Source organism: Plectropomus leopardus, chromosome 16 (assembly GCF_008729295.1).
Source record: "Plectropomus leopardus isolate mb chromosome 16, YSFRI_Pleo_2.0, whole genome shotgun sequence".
NCBI classification, from domain to species: domain Eukaryota; kingdom Metazoa; phylum Chordata; class Actinopteri; order Perciformes; family Serranidae; genus Plectropomus; species Plectropomus leopardus.
Genome location: NC_056478.1, coordinates 21,013,793 through 21,031,939, shown reverse-complemented (window position 1 = coordinate 21,031,939; position 18,147 = coordinate 21,013,793). Strand labels below are relative to the sequence as shown.

General features: G+C 37.6%; 1 protein-coding gene across 6 annotated transcripts in view; it reads right to left on the bottom strand.

The window, feature by feature from the left end:
- The window catches only part of LOC121955594 (DNA (cytosine-5)-methyltransferase 3A-like), a 65,014-nt gene that overhangs the window by 40,441 nt on the left and 6,426 nt on the right, over window positions 1-18,147 (bottom strand). For 5 of the 6 annotated variants that reach the window (XM_042503620.1, XM_042503623.1, XM_042503626.1 and 2 more), the window contains exon 3: window positions 8,511-8,618. In XM_042503620.1, the coding sequence (XP_042359554.1) occupies window positions 8,511-8,618 (108 nt within the window). Of the gene's footprint in view, window positions 1-370; window positions 544-8,510; window positions 8,619-18,147 lie in introns of those variants that run through there. The other variant, XM_042503625.1, reaches the window with a different exon arrangement.

Here is an 18,147-nt window from a genome sequence, read left to right as displayed (position 1 = left end):
AAGTTGTTGAAATCAGTGTAAAGCTTGCTATGTAAAAATCAACCAGCAGCTTTGAAATATATAAATTGTGAACACCAAATTACTACAATAACTTAGCTCAGATGACTTTTAAAACTGTGCGCACAAAACAATCAAAATGATGGTATGAATTAGCCAGGATGAACCTTCATTTAACATTAAATTAAAAATGAGTGCACATGGGCACATGCAGTACCATCACGTGCCCGTGATGTGAACACATGGCCGTACATTTATGGCCCCCCCCCTCCCCAAAATGAAATTAAAGCTGCATTAAGCAATGTTTTACCATTACAGTATGAGGCTAAAAGACTCCTACAGCTAACTTTTAAGCAAACAACTGACTACTTACACTTTCAGCAGAAACAGAGGAATCTGGACTTGCAGTCATCTTTTTGGCCACATGTCGAATGTAAATTCAATTCAGCTCCTGAGAAAAATGTCTTTGGATTGCTATATGTTCGACGTTTCTTCAGCCACTTCGCCTCTTCGCCATTTTGCGCTAAACAGGAAGTGTACAGCCGGTTTGTGTGAGCCGACTGTACACTTCCTTTTGTGAGAGCAGGTGCATTTGTTGGGTGTCATTCGGGCCGATGAACCAAAACTATGACCTTGATGCAACTGCAGGTTACAGTGATGATTCACATTACAGGGAATCATTTAGTTTGACTATTAAATATATTGCTTAATGCAGCTTTAAAGTTGTGTTGAGAGAATTAACTTAAAGATTAAGGAAAAACAAACTGTAACACTTTCGGGTGCAGAGAATAGTAATTGCACTTAAGAGTTAAACTCACACACAAACACAGACAGTACCTCGTGCATGTTCACTGGTGGTTTTTGTTGTCTTTCACCTTTTCAAACTACTTCTGCACTTCCTCTTTTCTCATCATCTAACCTTGATCTTTGAATGACAGACAGTGTGGAAAGTACCTGACTCTACTCTCTCTAACTTGAGCTGTGTGCACAGTAAAGCAATCCAACCAAGGACGGTTTTTAGGTTGAATGAAACTCTGATGATACCCAAAGGGAGGCTGAAGAGGGAACAGGATGTAGCAAACCATAAAACAATAGTGCACCAAAAATAATAAAATAAGCAGTCACACTAACTTAATATAGCAAATAAATGCATGATAGGCCAAAATGTATTGTAGCTGTTTCCAATATCGGATAGAAGTAACACATATGTTTCAGTTATTAGTTCACGACACAGTAGATGTGAATCTCGTCCAGATTATGTTGGACATAAAGTATAAACTGAGCATGCAGCCTGCTCTGTGCCCTACTTTATTTACATCATCAGCCAGAAAAAAAAAAACACAGTCAACTTCTGCTACATTTTTTTTTTACTCTTCAACTTCATGTTGAAGACTTCTTATGTTTTTAATTACAATTCTTTAGTTTGCTTCAGTTTTTCTAGCTAACACTTGGAATTACTAGGGATAGCTGCTGTGGCCATGTTGGCAAAAGTAGCTATCGCTAGTTTCTAGGTTAACTGAGTATACGAGCTATCTAATGATAAAGTTATTTCGCAAAAGCAAATACAGATAAAGCTGTAATCTTACTTAACTGTGGCGAAAAATCACAAACAAGTTGATTCGATTTACCTACAGACTGCCATCTCTACTGATTAATTTTACCATTCCTTGCATAGTCTACAGAATTACAATTATCTTCAAAGAGTACAAAGGAAAGTGGGGACAGATGTATACGCACTGATCTAGTCTCATCTCAACTACACTCCACCAATGTATAAAGTGCACTTAACTCAAACTAATGCAGTCTAATACAACAGTCCTGCGATAAATGAATATGACATTCAGGTTTTTTTTTAAACTATTTTAGAGAGGTGTTCATTTAACTGTGTGATCATTTTGGAAGCTGCAGTTTGCACAAGGTGCTTGAAGTGCTTTATGGGGGGGGGGTTCAAGTGATGAAATACCTTCAATATATATATATATATTTTTTAACAAAGAAATTAAAAAGACAGAAATTCAAATGAACTTCAAATGAACCACACAGTTATGTTCATAAATGCCATGTATAATTTCCCACAGCACAAGGTATCTGTGTGAAAAAACAAACAGAAGAAAAAAGGATTTTTTTTCCACACCACACACAGCATTTTGAAATTGCTGTTTAAGTCTCTGTGTAGATATTATTTATATTAAGTTAAAAAATAATAATTACAAAACAACAATCATATAAATAAAGAATAAGTACTAGTAAAAAATGTTTGACTTCACAAGTATTGCAACTAGTCAGCTTTTACAGACAACTTCTTTAAAAAAATGCACTGTCAACTACTTCTAAGGTACCTACCATATTTAGACTTTGCAGTTAGTTTAAAGCACTAATTTAGTGTCAAGTTTGGCTCTAGATGCTGAGATAAACAGATTTTGATCTCTGCTGACACACTCAGACACTCAATTTGGAGAAGCTAACTTATGACAGAGAAAAGGCTAGAGACCAAAAAAGGTCTTTAAAAACACATTAGATCAAATTATTTAACTACTTTTATAGTAGAGTTCATATTTAAAAGACCGTGAAATCACAGATTAGGGCGATGGTTTAATTCAAGTTTTTACAGTGTATGCAGTAATCCGACCTCCTAAACAACCTGTGATTACAGGATTTATTAGAAAGTTTGTTTATCTGTGTGGTTTGTAACACTGTACAGGACTGTGAAGAGGCATACAGAACCTCAACACAAGCTTGCAGCATGAGTTGTAGATTAAAAGGCCAAAGAAAGTAAGTTTTGTATGTACCACCCGCAAGTCATGACACTGTCTGTCCAACTCTGCAAACACAGCCACAGTTTCCGGCATGTCTCTATGCCCTTTGTGGTTTGGGCGCAACACAGAAAACACCAAAAGAGACCAGACTGAGCTGCACACATGCCAGGATCAAATTAAGAGCTTTGATTATCAAGTCATGCCTAAGATCTTAGGTTTCATGTGACAGTTCCAGCTTTACTCTGGATAAAATCTAGTTATTAGGGTGCATAAAAGGTTTTATTATCTATCAGTTGGTATCCTAACTGACTGTGACTGTGATGGGATTGTCATAGCATTGCATAAATGTTGGGAAAGTTGCCAATATATCTCTTTGGTCCTACTGTACTTCAAACTACTCTAAAATGTTTAAGCAAAAGCCACAAGCGCTCCACACACACACACGCATAAAAACCCCCACCAGCTGCTCCACACATGGTTCTGGTAGCAACAAAGGAGAGAGAAAAGAGGGAGAAAGGAAAGAATAAAGAGGAAGTGAGTGACACCTAACTTTAAAGCAAAAAAAAAAAAGAATACAACTTAACAGATGCCAGAAAAAATAATGAAGGAAAGGAAAAAGAATGGAAGCTTAAAATAGTTAAGGACCATCAAGTTAATATGTAGAATAGTTGGTTTTTTTTTTTGTTGTTGTTGTTTTTTGTGTTTGTGTGTGATGACTTGTGATGGAGGTGAACGAGTGACTGAAGAAGAGAAAGTGAGGCTCCCTCCCTCTCCATTTCTGCTCTCTATAGTTAGACAGCTCCACCCTGAGATCCACACAATGGCTCTATCCCTGGATACACTCCACAATGTGTGTGTCTGTTTGTTTGTGTGCGTGTGTGTGTGTGTGTGTGTGTGTGTGTGTGTTAATGGGTAACATACTGTTCGCTGGGAGTGAGGATCCTCTTATAGGTCTGTTCCACAACTACAAGATGTAATAATACTGCTACACTATAACTTTCATTGTTATTGCAAGTACTACCATCACTGATAAACATTACCTTACATTACCTTATGACAACTACCAAAGGTATGGCTACTACTACTGCTACTATAGTCCTACTTATACAAATACTACTACTATTATACTACTATTGCCACTCTACTACCACTATGATTGGTATTATTACTACAACTATAATGCCACTATTATCCTACAATCAACACTATTACCACAATGATCACTACTGCTACGACTACTATTACACCACTACAACTACTGCAACTACAACAACTATTATAGTACCACTAACACGGCAGCAACTTTTACTAATACTAGCACTACTTTTAATTAATGCCTATGCTATTAATGCAAATACAACTACAATAAACAAAATTGTGCTATTACTTCTACTGCTACCAGTACTGCTTCTACTGCTGCATTTAGGTCACCACCAGTATTGTTGGGAGTACTATTATAGCCATTATTATGCTTCTAACAACATTATTATCACAAGTACTACAACTGCTGCTACTTCTACTACTACTACACTGCTACTACTTCAAATACTAGTACTATTATACTTCAACAACAACTAGGACAACTTCGATTACTCCTACTTTTAGAAATATGACACCAATATCATTACTGCCACTACGACTAAAAGTTCAACTGCTATTACACTACTACATTATGCAACTTTCATTATTATCATCACTACTCCTACAACTGCAACTGCTGCTTCTTCTAGTACTATTTCTTGTACTATTATACTTTTAAGAAATGAATGGCTACTTTGATAACTCCTACTGTTAGAGCTATTACATAACTATCGTTACTACAACCACTACTACTACGATAAAAAAAAACTTCTATTACTACTATTGTTATTACAACTAAAACCTTTAGTGCTAATATTATTCTCTTTCCAAAACTGCTGACTGCTGATTGACTATTATCAATATTGCTGCTTTTATTGCTACTCTCATTACCCTAGCTTTCAACACTACTATTGATACTATTACCATTACCACTTCTTTGCAACTTTTACTGGTAGTACTGTCATCTTATTCTACAACTACCACTACAGCTGGCACTACTATGAATATTGCTACTGCAATTACCCCTGTACCAATATCACTGCTACAACAACAAAATCTTCAATAAATATTACTGCTTTTATCACTACAGCTACTATTTTACCTTTTAATAAAAATATCTCTACTACTTTGGGTACTGCTTTTTCTACTTATACCACTACCACTGTTTCAGCAATTCTACCACCTTTACTACTGCCGCAAGTACTATTTGTGTATAACTCTGATTGATGGTGCTTCTTAAACAGTGCAGAACAAAAACACTAATTACTAACATGCAAACGTTTTGTTGCACGTCACACATAGTATGTTTTATCTATAGCCATGTGTGTTTTATACGTGCATGTGTGTTATATGAGTGAACATGTGTGACAGGACCCACATTAATACTGCCTACCTTGTCAGAGCTCAGACATCAAAGCATGATCAGACCTGCTCTCCTGCACACATGAACGCCCACACACAGATACACAAACTGCCACTTAAAACACACACACACACAGATACACACAGTCTCACATAACACACATAATGATACACACACCCTCTCACAGTTCACGCGGTACTTCTTTCTGTCTCGGATTGTTTGATCAGCTATATTGACTTGTTGATTCAACCACAGAGTTCAGTCAGCACAAAGATACACACACACAAAACACACACAAGGTGAGCGATAAGAGGATGAATGGAGAGAGAAACATAGAGGAGAAGTCACTGAGAGTGAAAAACTATCCAGTTTGGTGTCATGACAGTAATAATGGTGTGAATGGTGATTGGAAGGCTGCCAGTTCAAACCCCCAAAAGTCAAGCTAACACACAGGAAGTAAATAACACTTTCACCTGGTTTTAAAGAAACAGTACTCAGTTCTCTACTTTCCACATTTGCTGATAAACATGTATATTTGCAAAGCAGAAAAATCCAGCAAGAGCACCTGAGCAGGTATGAATTTCACATTCAGTCCATTATAGCTGCTCTGTAGTTTTAATACTTTGTCCTGCGATCAAAGCTTGTTATTGTTTGGTGACCAGTTATCAATCAAAAACTCTCAATACACAGGGCTTTCAGCAACTTAAGCGACATGATCTAACTTTTTGTCAACATGCTATTTAATTCTGCTCTTTGAATGAATGTTGAGTTAGAAGAACTAGTTGGGTTTATTGTGTCTTCTCATTATTTTAGGTCTATGTAAAGGTCTCGTGAATGGTAAATGAAAACAGAACTGACTGAATTGTGTCTGTGATGATCTTGTTTATATGTAGTTCTTTTCTCGAGGGTCCAGTGTGTAGGATTTAAGGGCATCTATTGCCAAAAATGGAATATAATATTGATAACTGTGTTTTTATTAGTTTATAATCAGTGATGTTAGGTAGTTGATGAGGTGGATGTACTAAGTAGATGGGAAGGTTACTAAAGAGGAATTGGGTGTCTTTTCCTATTTATTCTAAAGGCTTTTTGGCTGATAGGTGGGTTTTCTGTTAACAGTCAGAAAAAGTGGTGGGTATACATTTTTTTTATTCATTTAACTTTTATTTAACCAGGTTGGTCCCATTGGGACTAAGAATCTCTTTATCAAGGGAGACCTGGCCACGACAGTCACCAGTGACAACATAAAGTTGCAAAGAGAGGCACAAAGGGAGACAAAATACGGGCACTAAAATTTCCATTAAAAGATAACTATTTATGAGTCAAAAAAGAACTTTCTGGAAGTCAGTTGTACAACCAAACAGGCTAAAAACATCGACATCCTATAGACTCTGCTTCAATGTCTGTCATTTTAGATTTAACAACATTTAACAACACCAGCTCCTTGAGTTTCAAGTCATTCTGCAACAAATTCCAGGCTGAGGTTGCAGAAAATCTCAAAGCCCCTTTCCTAATTTCTGTCCAAGCATTTGGGACAGACCATAAAGAGGTGCTGAGAACACAATTAATACTTCTCTGCAAACACCCTTCACTATACAGTACTTCACAGTCTTACCTTAGAATGAGCCATTAATATCTACATATGGAACAGGGCCATTTACATCTACAAAAATGTAAATGGCCCATATCTACATATGGGCCATTAACATTTTTTGTATTTTAACGTTGGCTACTGTAGTTATCCTGCACGCTTCTAAACTAGCCACCGATGTCTTTCGACGTTGATTGTGAGTTCAGGTGACCGACATTGAATGTTAAGATGTCTAATGCCAACGTCAACTGATGTAGAATACTGACAATAGATGACGTTAATATTATGTCGGTTGTAAGTTGTGTTGTTAGGCATCCAGCGTCTTCCAAACGTCTCTTGCCAACGTCATTTTGACAAAGAATAACAACATTCAATCGTAAGATATGAAGAACAAAGTCCCAACGGTTGCAGAACTTCACGATGTAAACGTTCACACAATGTGCAAGTCTAACGTCATTAGACATTTAAATAATCATCAACCCAATTTTCACTCCAATCAAAATAATATCTGACCGACTTAAGACTTTAACATCTTTCTGTCATCCTTTTGATGTCTGGTGCCAGCAGGGTTGGCACACAAGAGATGTTTCATTTTTGCAACTAGATGTCAATAAATCTTACACACTGGACCTTTAAGAGTGTCTTGCAAAATACTGTATCTTAACATCACATGACACTTAATTAAATAGATATATTCTTGATAATATACAATTTTTAAATCAATCAAACAGGATTTGAAAAACCAAAAATATGTGGTAAAACCAAGAAAAAATAGGTCAGGCACAGGGCAACAAAGGGATAAACAATCAACAAGATGAAAACCAGGCAATATCTTTGCAAGGTGAGCTACAACTTCATTTGGAGATAAAACCGAAACCTGCAATGTTTTCTCGTTGTACCACAAGGTCACAAAACAATAGCAACCATGGCAGGTCAAAGTTGGTGGAGGTTTACACTCTGGCATCCTTGTGGCCTAAATTTGTTTTCTCCTCCAAATAAATTTGACAAACAGACTCTGATCCTGTCTGATTGTCTGACTGCTCAAGCTTGTAGCCCCGTCTGACTTATTTTTAACACTGTTGCCACACTCTGCAAATTCGGCCATTAGTTTAGTGAGTACAATGTTATCATAACTCATAGAACATTTGAGGTTCAGTTCTGATAGATCTTACTTTTTCATAAATTTCAGCCTTAAGCAAAGTGGTAACAGCAAGTCCATTGAAAATATGGGATATGGAGCCAGAGTGACAAATAAAAAATTATGAGGGAATGAAGCTAGCATTACGTTTTGAGAGGGAGAATATATGCACTGACTGTTCAGCCCTGCAAAACAGTCAACACAAAGGGGAATCCCTGTTCTTAAGACACACTGCTAGCGAAAAAAAAAGTCTCAATGTAACATGTACAAGCAAAAGAAAAGCAACCAAGAAAAGCTGCTGTGAAGTGGCAAGTGCTCTGTCACGTTATCTGTCAAACACTCTCAAATGTGACACTGTGTCCTCAGATTTATGTGTTATTAGAAAAAAAAGCTGAGCAAACTGCCACTCAGCAGCTCGCAGGTGTGAAAGCATTAATGTGAAGCAAAAGTGTTCCTGGAAACAGAACATGTTTAACATATCTTTTCAGGCTAGACAGGGAGATTTTGTATAGGTGAATAGGTAATCAATCACTCAGCCACAGTGTGGGGTATAAAAGGCCGACGACAGCCTATAATTACAGTACTCACAGGAAGCAGCTGTTTGCGTTTCCTGCCAGGACGACCCACTCTACGCTTGGTGCGGGGGCTCGCTGGCGTCCCCTCTTCTGGACTGTCATGGTCTGCTCCGTCTTCGCCCTGGACAATTACAGAGAGGCCACATCAAACACTGAGCCAAGCAAATGACTGTATGAAGTTATAATTGATGTCAGCAGTGAGGCCGCATTAAAGCAACAATGACTCAGGGAGATGTGATCAAGAAACACTGCGGGGCAGTGACTGGAAAATGGGGTAATATGAATAAAGGGCAACATAAGGTATCTGCAGCTTTTAGAAAGCCAAATTTCATACTTTTAATGAACATTTTACTCAAAGAAGCTGAACTTTAAAAACAAACTACTTTAAAAACAAAGATCTTAAAACCCAGCCAAGTCCTGATTCAAGAAAGCATTTCTCAACAACCTATAAATGGGCAAAATATGGAAGAAAAAACCAGTAAATTATACGTTTGCAGACATGAAACCCAGCTGTGTTTAGTAAAGCAAATGGGATATAGTTGGACTACTTCTAGATATCCTGTGGATTGATCTAAGGGAGGATACGCAGCACAAAAACTCCCACAAGATCAAAAATAAGTCATTAAATTTGGATCATTGTTTGAGGTGTGGTGGAAACCTTGATAACATAATACCTTTTCCCTGCACTGCCTTATATTGATTCTTCAAGTGAAGCTTTGAACCTAAATGAATTCATCACAGCAGTTTGATGCTCCGCTCGACTCACAGCAGAGACAAAGTGGTACCATACGGCAGAGTTGTAGAACAGTGGCAGGATAATTTTACAGTGATAAAGAGTAAAGTAAAAATAGCGTGCTGCAGCTGTGTGTTGACTAAATATTAAGTGTGTTGGGACAATGCAAAGTTAAAACCAGAAGGACTGTCTGTTGAGACCACTTTCTGTTTTCCCTTTTGATTTTTCTTTTATCAAACTACAGAACTTGTGTTGTTGGCAGCCCACTGGTTTTCAGGACCCCTTGCATAAAATATAGTACAAAACATGAAATAATTGCACTTTTACTACAGAAAAAACTCATAATCATATTGTACAAAATAGAACAGAGTACACAACCCTCATAATCTGGGGTTGAAATATCAACTATTTAGTTAATCTGATTTCAAGATAATTTGTAAAAAAAAAAATTAAAAAATGAAAATGTGTCCAAACAATAAAGAAAAAGGAAATCTGACTTTGTGTCTCTCCTGTAGTTTTATATCACGTATTTTGTAATTTGACTTGCTGTCTTGACAGAATTCAAAGACTTGCAACTCAAAACACATTCCAGTGGACCCTTGGTTTTTATTTTAGGGCGATACTCAAATGCCCATAAGTCTGCCAAAAGTAAACAAAAAATGATAGATATGTTTCCTGCTTGCCAAAAGATCAATCACAATATTTTTTATGAGGACTAGATCAAGTGTTACATACAACAGGGTATGTTTGAAAAGTTCTGGGGACCATTTCCTACTTATGTGAAATATATGGACCTATCAGGGTGAAGAGGAAGAATGAGTACTCTGTGATAGAAATCTCTCACTTGGGGCACCTGGTGGCTCAGTGGATGGAGCTGCATCCCATGTGCAGAGGTTGTGTCCTCTCCACAGCGGCCGTGGGTTCAATTCTGGCCTCAACCCTTTGCTGCATGCCACCCCCCTTCTCTCTCCCCCTTTCACAATTAAAATGTCCTGTCCATTAAAGGCTATAAAAGCCCCAAAAAATAATCTTTAAAAAGAAAAAAGAAAATAAATCTCTCAACTAGGGTTATTTTGACCTCAATTTGCATGAAAATAATTTATGTTTGTATTGAAAGAAAATTTCGAATATACATATCAAAAAAGACTTGCAACTCGGCTCGGACATTAACAACAACTAGTGACACAATAGGATGAAGATAAGGTAAGGCCAGATGCACATGTATGCAGCGGAAGACGTCTGCTTTTATTTTTAGAAACATGGCAGGTGAGGAGATGTTTTTGCTCTGGAATACAAGATATCTTGTATTGTTTTTTATTTTCAAATCACCCACAAAAGCACTGGTGTAAATGTTAAACTGTAAAAAAAAATGCAGATTTATATATGTGATCGGAAGTTTTACACCACATGTGTGAAAGGGGCTATAGATGAAGAAAATGTATTTAACGTTAAAGAGTCACCTGTCCAATACCTGATGCACTGAAGGTCAGTATTTGTGTATTAAAACACACATATATACATACAGATTTATAAGGCCTTAATTATTTCTGTAAATTTACTATTCTAGCTGTTACTCCGCTTAAACACAAAATGGCATTGATTTGGTCATTTGTTCACGACTTGAGACACAAGGTTTAGGACTTGAACTTAACTTCAAACAGTGAATTTATCCCAAGTCTGTTTGCCTGATGATGGTAGGTGTTCTTGTTTTTCTGACAAAAAGATGAGTAAATAATACACACAAAAAGAGCCAATACAAAGATGAGAGGTTTGAGAGGAGGAGATTTCTCAGTAGAGAACTCAGCATACACAAATCACTGTCTGTTGGCCCCCTCACTATCAGTTACAAGGTACTAAAAAACACACTCATTCACACTCAGATTAGACAGTCTTTTTTCCCAAATCTGTAAAACTGCTCTCTCCCACACAGTAGTAATCTCTGGGTAGATGTAACCCCCCTCCCCAATAACGCTGTCACTTTCTATTTTTATATCAGCTCTAGGCAAAATTTGAGTTGCTGAGAGTCTCAGGTCTGTGCAAAATTGTTATTGGACCCAGGAGGACACGTGGTAGAGCTAAATACAAAAAGCAACACCTGCTGCATCTTTGGTTAAGCAGTCAAAACATATTTCATGTGAGACGCCTGTTACTTTAAGAGTATTTTAGCCAGAAGGAAGGAATTCGCCAGCCGCAGAGATTTTAATTATAGGCCTTTATATTCATATTTGAGCTCTCTTTATGTGATTTGCAGCCTCAGGCAGAAATTAAATAAATGTCACTGTTACAAGAGAACCATTAGACTCTTGTCGTGCTGAAGTGAACAAGGCAGCTTTAAATGTACCAATAAGGAGGAATATTGTTTTAAATCAAGTTTGCCCAACTTGTTTAAAGCTTTGTTAAGATAACAGACACAAATTGATCTATGCAGCAATCAAACAAATAAGAAGCCCACCAGAGTTTTTACGTTTGTACGTTGGGGTCCCATATAATTTAACTTTGGAGCAGTTTCTATTTGGTTTAGTATTTTAATATATATGTGTGCTGTGACCTTGCGTCTGTCTCATTCTCATGAAGGCCTTGAGGGAATTTTCTGAAATATGATACAAACATCCGCTTGGACTCAATAATAACCTGATTCGATTTTGGTGGTCATAAGTCAAAGGTTAAGGTCACTGTGTCCTTTTCATATTATTCTTGTGAATGCAATATCTTAAGAATACCTTGTGGGCATTTATTAAAATTTGGCACTTATAATTAGAGACCGCACATTCTTATTCAATGTCAATTTAATAGGCACAACTAATTTTTTATAAGATGCAAGTTTGTGCATGTTTTATTTATTTTTAGAGGGGAATATTATTTTATCTTAGTGTGAAACAAATGGGAAAGGTATAAGGTTTGTGAAAAGAGTTTTGTTTTTGTTTTTGTTTTGTTTGTTTATAGTAGCAGCCACAGGATTACTGGGTCATAGGGCAGGTGGAAAACCACAATACAGACAGTATGAGAAGATAAATGATAATGTATGTATATTTTTGTATACTTGAGTATCTTGTTTATGTCTGCTGTTTTATACTGTCCAAAGCCATGGACTGCCACTTCCACTTGAGGGATCATCCTTAACTTTATGATTATTGATTTTATTGGTCTGCTACAAGCATTTTATTTTGACCTCTATCTGGGAGAAAAAGAGAGAAATGGCATTGTATGAACAGATGAAGGCGAGAACTTTAAGAGGTCATGCGATTTTTTTGCTAACGGCATTGCTTTGACACTGTGATGATCCAACTGTATGGCTATAATTGCTAAATGTTTATTTCAGTTGTTATAAATATGTGCATTTGTCACAGCCACGGGTCTTGGGCTTGTGTGTAACTAAAGGTAATAACATTACCAAAATGTTTAATTACAAATTATAAATTAATTCATTTAATTTAAAAAAACAAAACTGTGCCTCTACTTCATACCTCAGAAACAAAAGACATCAGATACTTAATTGGTGACACTAATCTTGGGTGCACACGTTGAAACTGTGCTGATTGTATAGATCTATAAGTTGTGTGTACAGCATCAACATTTTAGAATCATATTTCTTTGCAACATCCATATGTGAGGAATTGTCTACTGTCTTAAGACAAAGTATACTTGCAACTTGAATGGTTCGCAGAGGCATATAACTGCACGGTAGTAATTCTAGTTTAAGATTATTTTTAGGGCTTTATGTCTTTATTATAGCACAGTTGGAGAGTGACAGGAAAGTGGGGGGAGTAACACAAAGCAAAGGGCCGCACGTTTTACTCTGCCTTGTATTTCCATTAATTTCTTCCTCCCTTTCTCTTTCTCCTCTGCTGGACCCTCTGTTGCGGTGACAGTGGAGTGGTTGCTAAGGTGCAGAAACTGCTTAGCAACTGTCTCCGACGGGGCCGCCATGCTGACTAAACATTCTGATGTCACTTCCCTGACGATCAGCATAACAACCAGCTAGAACCGGGTAATGGTCTGGCTGCCTTGTCTGCCTGGTGTGTTGTCCATATGCTTGTGTCACGACGCACACACATTTTAACAGCACAACTGCACTCAATCAGATACTGAAAGCGTGACAAGTTAAAAAATTTTTTTTAAAAAAAGAGTAATAAGTAGTAAATTTTGTCAAATATAAACTGGTAGAGCCACAAAACCATCTAACCAAATCCCTTCAAGAAAATATGTCAACACACACACACACACACACACACACACACACACACACACACACACACACACACACACACACACACACACACACACACACACACACACACACACACACAGGCCAATCTGTCCATATATCTTTGGTCTATTTCTGTCTCCCGGCAGGTTATTTTAGGCCACTGCAGTTGCTAAGCAACCAGACTGCAAACCAGGAGGGCAGAGGAGGATCCCATTAGCTGCAGACAGCTTGTCCTCTTTCTTTCTTCCCCATCCCTTCGTCCTTTCTGTCTCTCCCCTTCTCCCCATTTCCTGTGTCTCCCTCCTCTGCTGCTTTCTGTATTCCACTACTCCCCTAATCATGAGTCAATAAAGCTGTCAACAGAGCAAATACTGCAATTTAATTTTTCTAGATTTGGCCTCTGTGCAGATTCACATGACTTAAACACACCAGTGGCAAAGCTGTATCACTTTAACATAATCCTATTAAGTAATCAATATTTTAAAATTTCTAAATTTATAGTATAATTGACTGAAAACTACACTAAACATAATCAATCCTCAGCACCATCCTCTCGAAGTTACTGTTATAATACTGTTTGCAGCTATGTCGGACAACTAGTCAACAATATCCAACAATTACGCCCTCCTGAGTTTTTATAGTTTATAGAATAGAGAGTAAACATAGGCACATGGCAGCCTCATATGCCTAAGAAAATGTTGCTGATTTTATGGGGCATGCATTACACTTTTTCTGTGCATTTTTTTAAACAGACAATTTAACCATCTTGCCCAAGTGACAAAGTAAGGTAATTATTGTCAACTAAGTTTTTGAGCTAATAATTTTAAACACATTAAGTTCTGCATGACTCTGGTGTTATACACGCACATTAAAGGGACAATTCAACCCCCAGTCAAAAATACATATTTTCCCTCCGACCTGTAGAGCTATTTATCAATCTAGATTGTGTTGATGTGAGTTACCAACTACTGGAGATATTGGCTGTAGAGATGTCTGCTTTCTTTCAAACATAATGGAAATTTAATGTGCAAAAAATACATTTAAAAACTCCTCAACAATGTCTCTTTCCAGAAATCATGACTTGGTTACTCTAGATAATCCACAGACCTTGTTCTGAGCAGGTGCAAGTCGGAACTATTTTCTGTTTCTACCGAAATAAACATGTCAACTTTATCACCGTGCAGAAGTAAGTGTTCATCTACTCATGGACGAGAGGTCAAGACAGCATGACATGTGAACCACTAATAGCATCTCCCTTAGCTGAGCTGTGAGTTACCTTGCTTAGTGGCACTATGTGAGCGGTAGATGCATGCTTCCTCCGTCCTTCTGTCCTTCTGCATGGTGATACAGTTGGTGGGTGGAAAGAAAATAGTTCCTACATGAAACTGCTCACTACAAGGTCTGTGGATTATCTTGAGTAACCAGGTCATGATATTGGGGGGAAGGCGGACATCTCTACGACCGATATCTCCAACACTCGGGAACTCACACCAAAACAATCCAGACTGATGAACAGCACTACAGATGAGAGCAAAAATGTCTTTTTTTTTTTATTTAAATGTGAACTGTCACTTTTACCCTTTGAAACCTGAGAAAATTGGCTTGATTTCTTTCAAAAACACCAGAAGGCAATAAGCAGTAAAAGAGAAAATGGTCCAAAAATTTGCAAGAAAGTACAAGAAAATTACTTGAAATTTTGTTTAAAAAATATGAAAAAGAAAGTAAAAAAACAACACAAAGAAACAGCCCCTGAAAAGTGCTTAAAATGTATAATTTTGTAACATACTTTTTAATAAGTCATTTAGATAATGAATATATTTTTCCCCCAGACATTTTAAAATCATTTTCTAAGTGCACTAATTTCTTGGAATTTGTGAAACATTTATTACCAACTTGCTCTTTGCCTTTCCTATGTTTTTGAAAAAATCCAGCCAATATGCTTGAGCTCAAGGGGGGTTTAAATACTTGCAAAAGGTGTCTGAAAGCAGCATGTGTAAATTAATGTTGCTCCAGGTTTCAGAGGGTTAAAGTTAAGGTTGTTTTTACAGGTTTACAAAAGGTGAATATTGTAACAGAAATGTCTTTCTATCTAACATTCAAACAGCTTCTGTCATGTGCAATGGATTATAACTCAAGTCAAACCTCACCTCTGTTCTCTAACTCCTGCCATGTCTTCCTCTCTGTCTTCAAACTCTGTGACTCACTCAGATTTCTTTCCAGATTTTTTTTGACTCTTTGAGGGTAAAATCTCGGGAAGTTAAAAAGCACAACAAACTCTATAGTAAAGGGAAAAAAACCCTCTATAAGGGAAACTTTGTACTTGTTGGATTTTTGCCAGTGTGTGAATGTGGAAGTAAGTGAGTAGGGCGGCTCTTTATATAGCAGCTCTATAGAATGAACTTCAAACTTCTCACAGATTTACGAGGGCTGCCCTGAGCTCTGGGGGCGCAAATGAAAGGAGCCATTTTTCACTTTGTGTACGTCTGACAGTGCGTTAATGTGTGTGTGCTCATTTGTGTCGAAAAAAAGACTTTGAGAGTCGAAACCCTGTACTCGTCTCACCTGCATGTGGTCGGGTGAGTGTGTGGAATGCAGAAAGGCTTGAAGTGAATGTAAATAAATAACTGCAAGATTAATTATTACAAACACACACACACACACACACACACACACATACACACACACACACACACACACACACACACACACATACACAGTGTTACTTGCCAGATTTTATGTGTGTGTTGGCTAAAAAAAGCTCTCAACTGCGAGCTTAGAAGCCAAAGTAGTGGTGGTAATGATAGCTGTAGTAAAAGAGGTGGTGGTTGTAATAATATCTGTGGCTGCAAAAATACCCGTAGTAGTAATTTCATATGTATAATAATAATATTGAGAGTAATAATAGTAACAGTAAAAGCAGCTGAGATAGCGGTGGTACAAGTGGTGTTAAAACGCATATGTGGACAACTGAGTGCACTTATTTGAGTAGATAATTTAAGACAAATTTTCAGTAACGGTACTTTACTCAGGGTTCATGCAGATGGGGGGCAATTCATATTCAAGGACTTTCAGCTACTTTTCCAAGCAGTGATTTCTATTTTCAAGAATGAAATTGTTCTCTCCAGAACCATCCGTTGAAAGAAAATTGTGCAAATTCGTAAATGGAGCAAACATGCTAACAGGGCTTAAAATAAATGTATTATCAATAGATGATGCTTATTTACCGCCAAATTACAGCTCAAAATTCTTGACAAGGGCTGACCCTGCTCTGATGTGAGTGTTTTGCGGGCTAAAAGAAACTATTATACTATTAGTATTTACTAGTGTTTACCTACTAATCAGTGCTAATACAGCATTAACAAATAATTGCAACCATTGGCATTCTTTACTTCCTAGTTTAAAATGATTATCTTTTACATTTCATAAAACAATTTATCATTGTATTCTCTTCTAAATTATATTCAAGTACTTTTTAAAGGACCAAGATAAAAAAAAAATTACTGATTTTTAAAATATTGCAGGACTTCAACATCTGAGTGTTAAACTGAAGTACTTCAAGCACCTCAAGCACCTTGTACGGTTCTGTTTACTGAGGTATTTTCACTGTATATGTAGTTCCACTTCTATTCACCACACTATGTACAGAGGACAATATTGTGTGTTTTATGCAAAAACATTTATCCGATGGATGTAGTTACAGCATTACAGCTCTTTAACAAGCTCCATAAAATTGATGTAGTGCCCCCATTTAAATTACTCAACAGTATATTAATTAGTTTGTGCCACCTGCACTGGAGCACTGCTTGTGCTTTAACGCCTCTGGTAACACTCCGCAGTCTACACTCTACAGGGAACCAATCATCAAAATGTGTACTTATATACTCAACACATACAACAAGGGATGTCAACGGTTAACCGTTAATCAGATAAACGCAGGGTTGGAAATCAACTTCTTTGTTCTCCTGCCACTGTGGTTGGTGCCTTACAAAATCTACAAGCCACTCTATAGCCGCTAAGGGAAGCTACTTACATGTTTTACCAGCATTTTGCTGGTGGCTGGTGCTGATTTCTGAATATTTTTGACCAGTTGTGCATATTGGTCTATAAATTAATTCATTACTCTTCTGTTTGGTAACAGTATTAAGCATTTGGTAACTATTAAGGTGTTCATGCTACACTAGTTAGCTAGCCACCGCCACTCTGTATTGCACAGCACCCGGGTTGAGTGGAGGCTAGCTAGTAAAACTGCTAATCCACCCGTTACTGCTGGATACCGTCGCCCCAACCCATGGTGGCAGTACAGCATTGCTGTGGGAACACTATGTCCACCCTCCAGCCTCCCCCAAGCTCAAAAAAGTGAGTAAACAGCCTAGATTTGAGTCATTAAATCTATTTAGTATTGTTAATACCAGTATGTTTTCACTGTTAGCTCTATTAGCACAGTTAGCAGCATCTGTACGGCTGCTGTTGCTAACAACAATGCTAAAGAGGTTTTGTAGCTCAAATTTAAGCCACTTACTCACTAGTGTGTACAGTGGGCACAGTGTTTCCAAAAACAACGGCGTCCTGCCACCATGGGTTGAGACAGCGTTAACAGCCTTAATCACTGAATGAGCTGCACCGCTAGCTAGCTCCCACCCAGCCAGCGTGCAGTGCAGAGCAGCCAGCTGATCAGAGGAAACCGAGGGGTGGGCAGTAGGCACCATGCTT